The sequence below is a fragment of the Asparagus officinalis genome, chromosome 1, assembly GCF_001876935.1.
Source record: "Asparagus officinalis chromosome 1, Aspof.V1, whole genome shotgun sequence".
Lineage (NCBI taxonomy): Eukaryota > Viridiplantae > Streptophyta > Magnoliopsida > Asparagales > Asparagaceae > Asparagus > Asparagus officinalis.
In genome coordinates, this window is record NC_033794.1 from 104,722,172 (window position 1) to 104,726,812 (window position 4,641).

Here is a 4,641-nt window from a genome sequence, read left to right on the forward strand (position 1 = left end):
CACCACGTACGACCACATTGTACTGAGTATCAATTAATGCTTCTTCTTAGTTCCCTGAAAAAAAAAAGTTATTTATGTTGGCAGTCAGAATCTTAATTTAATATAGATGATGACTTATAAGCCTAGATAATATGTAGAGTATATGAGTAACATATTTAATTTCTTAGGATGAAAACATATGGAAAAGGCAACCATTTTCAATGGAGAGAAAATGACTGTGCATCGCGGGTGAATCTGGTACACGAACCAATGATACCTTAATTTCACAGAGAATATTAAATTTGTTGCTTCTGTATTATTAAGAATTTTCTATTTCTTTATCTATTTTTTTCCCTATGCAACATGGCTTTTCAACTGTTACCCCCCAACTAATTTCCCAAGCCCTATAGGAGTTTCCTCAAACTTCCTACAGCAATTCTGCATACATGTAAGTGTTTTTTTAGTCCAAGCTTGTCTTCAAATTCATTTCTATTGGAGGGAGTGTTGAGCTGGAACCCAAAAACAGTCCCTAGCTAGAAAACCTTGAATTCGAGGAAGTCACAGATGACTTTAATGCTGAAGGACTGCCTAAGATTTGAATACACGCGTAGCTGTCGTACCAAAGCATGATGTTTCAAATCTTGGTCTTTGCAGTACATAAAGAGAAACTATAAAAACGAAGGACTATAAGGACATAACTATCACCATATAAGTCACAATCTCACGTGAAGGATGCCTACAGATTACACTATCAAAATAGTACATTTTGTTGATTACACAAATATAATCGAAAGAGTATGAGGTGATACAACATTTTCGAAGTTGTCGTAGCGTATGGGGGGGGGGGGTGGGGCGGGTTGTCGGAGAAGAGGATGCGCTGGGAGTCTTTTCAGTCTAGGGACCGCGTAGAAGCCTTGTACAAGATAATTGGAGGGAAAAACGTTGTAGAAGATTATGAAATTTAGTAGACCAAAATAGCAAAATTCAATAGATCACAATAATGAGAATGTATTTATTGTATCTAGAAATGTAGCACATGTTTGGGATGATTGTCAAATGTTCCTGTTTTATACATTTTATCCGACAATCGATTAATTTTATCATATTTTCTATTCTATCTTTATTTTACTCCTTAAAACTTTTAACTGGGTACATTGTCATACTGCACTATAACTGCCAATATGAATTTATGTAATATAATAATTAGTTAATTTAAACTTGAACATGTTAATATCCTGGTTAGGTATGTACGTATGGGAAGGTTTAATAGAGTAATATAATCTAAAATATGTAACATAAAAGCTTAGAAATAACATAAAATGTGACTGCTGATATGGCAATTAAGCAATCTAAAAATAAACTATGTAATATAGAAGGGAGAGGGTGGTATAAAAGGTAATTAGTAAAGCACTGAACTCCTGAGTAGTGAACATTTTGAGAGAGAAGCCTTTAATGTCTGGAGTTCAAAGAAGTCAGAGACAATCTTACTGCTGAATGGCTATCTTAGTTTTCAGTACATGTACGCTGTCCTATGCAGAGCATAAAATTTCAAATCTAGTTCTTCGTAGTACACAAAGAAAATTATAAAATGAAGGAATATAAAAACACAAACATAACAAGTCACAAGATGAATAGCAGTTACTTTTGCAAAAAGTACCTTTTTAATAACATTTAGTATGAGGTGATCACAAGTCTTTAAGTTGTTTAGGAAATGAAATTGAAAAAAGTTTTAGTCAGATCAAGAGGAGATGCTAAGATTTTTAAGAGCTTTGCTAGCTAATGGAATCGAATCTGACTAATATACCTGGTTTACACATTTTTTTTATCTGTAAGTATTGTAAGGTACAAAGCTAAAGTAGTTCATTTTTGGGATAATTGTCTAATATACCTGTTTTACACATTTTTTTATCTGTAAACCCACATGACAGGTTTCATCATATTTCATTCTATATCTTTATTTAATCTTTTAAAATTTAAACTAGATAGACATGTTTATATTGCACTGTAAGCTGCAACATGAATTATGTATTATATGTGAAAGTTGAACGTTATAAGATAGCGGCTAATTATATATGTAACAAAAAGTTAATAATGTAATATAGTCTGCATCATACAATGTAAAAGCTAACATACAATATGAGACGTAACTACTGATAATCATGGAGTATATTAGAAGACGTTATTTAGTATGCAATGGTAAATTTCAAGAAACTATCATAATATTCATGGATCTATCTACAAACTAACGTTAACTATTTTTATTTTGATTCATCATATTTCTATCACGAACTTTTTTGCATTAAATTACCATCCGACCTACCATTGCTAGTTCAAGTAGTCACGCAACACGCAAGTGATATATTTGCATTAAATTACCATCTATATAATGTCTAAGTAGGAGATCACAAAATTAAAATAAATATAGTTTCCTATAATTTCTTAAAGTTTACACTTCACATAATTTTCCTAACTTCCGTAATGCAATGTGTACATGACATATTAATATTTAGTATATGACATATCAATATTTAGAACTTTCTACATTAGCAAATCTGTATTGTGCCATAGGTGCATATGCAACGTAGGTCAACAAAAATTGTTCAATCTATTGGGGAACTCGTCGTCACTTTCGTAACCCTTTATTTGATTTCCACCTCCCATTTTTAGGGTGAACCAACAACTCAAGGTTTAGGATGAAGCGGTTGACATTAGAAAAGTTTAAATTTTTAGAAGTCCACAGATATACATATTCTTTTCAATTTTTGGTAGGGCATAAACAAGGATACAGTTATAAGTTAATCGGGCACTAATTGAGTATAGTTATTATGTTAGTTTTTACTCGCACCACACGCAGGTTTTTCTCATGCGTGGATCTTCTGATATCTTTTGCATCTACGTCTAATTCACAAATATGCTTCATAGTCACTTCGATAAATGAAGAAAAGTTTTTAGATCTAATTGTGCTTGTGAATACACTTTTTCAATAAGTCTATTTTCGAATCCCCATAGCAATGTCTCTCAATAATCTTATCCACACATGAACATAATTTAATTGCTGACAAAAAAACATCGTCATATCTTGTTGTCCACACACAAGAACAAAATTGAGTTGCTTACTCGAGTATTATAGATAACCCCATCTCTTACCAATTTTTGGTAGAAGAAGCTCTCTTAACACTTGTGCTTCTTATCTACAGCACACTATCGTCTCTGAAAAATGACTCATCACCATATACTTGCTTGTTTTAATCTAACTCTGACTATATTCATGCCTTCAAACATTGGTTTGTGTTTGCTTTGTTCTATTACCTCCTTAAGAACGTGACAAACTTTCTCCTAGAATGCGTACTTCTTGCATAAGGTTCAACACAAAGGGAATCGATGTTATGACTCAAACACTTGGACCCATAAGACTTGAACCCGGAGCCATGTTTGGCCTGGTTGAGGACTTAGATTGAACTGACGATAAGGTTGAGGTGTTTAATCCTATTTGTCGTAGGATTTGATTTCCTGTTCCGTGATGGCTAAAAGAGATAAGGACTCACAAGAGTCCAAAGTGTTTTCAATTCTTATATTGTAAGAATTCTTATTGGAGAGAGAATTGATATGAAGAGCGTTTATTAATATCATCAAGTTCTTAGTTGCAAAAACAACTGAGGGTAGCTAGCAGAGAAAGGCTCAATGCCTTTTCGGATCACCTGCAACAAACCCTCAGCTTTTATAGGATTTTGTTTTTCTCTTGGTTGTTGATCATAGGCTCTCTTTTATTCTTTTGAGAAAGATTGTATTGGGATCATTGGGGTCTGTTAGGGATTGAGTGATTGAAAGATTTCTATATTCTATTCCTTACAAATTAGTAAAGACATTCTCCTCATTCGCCAGTGGGTTACAATGTAGGCTTTTAGTCGTACCAGGTATATCCATGTGCTATTTGTGTTCCTGGTATTTTCAGTGCTTTCACGTGATTGCTTCTGATTTATCTTGGGATATTTTTCATAACAAATTGGTATCAGAGCCTCAGCTATCAATCAGACGAGAAAATGTGACAACCACTACGAAGTGGGATATTGATAAGTTTGACCGTAATATCAGTTTTAATCTTTGGCAAGTTAATGTGATCACTATATTGTAGATAGAGCAGATTGAAAAAGGCTAAACTCATGAAATCGAACAAATCAGCTATCATGGTTGAGGAAGATTGGATAGAGTTGAATGATAAAGCTCTCACAGTGATCTAGTTATGTTTGACAAATAAAGTTTTGGAGGAAGTTCTTATAGAAAAGACAGCTGCTAATTTATGATCTAACATGGAGGATTTGTATTTGAAAGAGTCGCTCACTAATCACCTCCTCTTTAAGCAATATTTGTACACACTTTGAATACAAAAAATACACCCATCATATCTCATATTAATGAATTTAATTTTATAATTACATATTTTAGTAAGATTGATGTGAAGATCGATACTAAAGATTAAATCCTATTGTTATTGTGTTCTTTATCGCCTTCCCACAAATACTTTAGGGAATATTATGATTTATGGTTGAGATTTTATTAGCATCAAGGATATCAAAGAAAACTTGTTGAATAAGGAGAGATTTGACAAAGAGTTAATCACATGTAAAAGTGGTGATAAAGTTAATGGTTTATTTGTTCAAAGAA

General features: G+C 32.9%; 1 protein-coding gene across 1 annotated transcript in view; it reads left to right on the top strand.

The window, feature by feature from the left end:
- LOC109828843 (protein HEADING DATE 3A-like) overlaps window positions 1–4,641 on the top strand; it is a 22,084-nt gene that overhangs the window by 800 nt on the left and 16,643 nt on the right. The window contains exon 3 of the mRNA XM_020395809.1: window positions 166–237. Coding sequence (XP_020251398.1) covers window positions 166–237 — 72 coding nt within the window. The remainder of the gene's footprint in view (window positions 1–165; window positions 238–4,641) is intronic.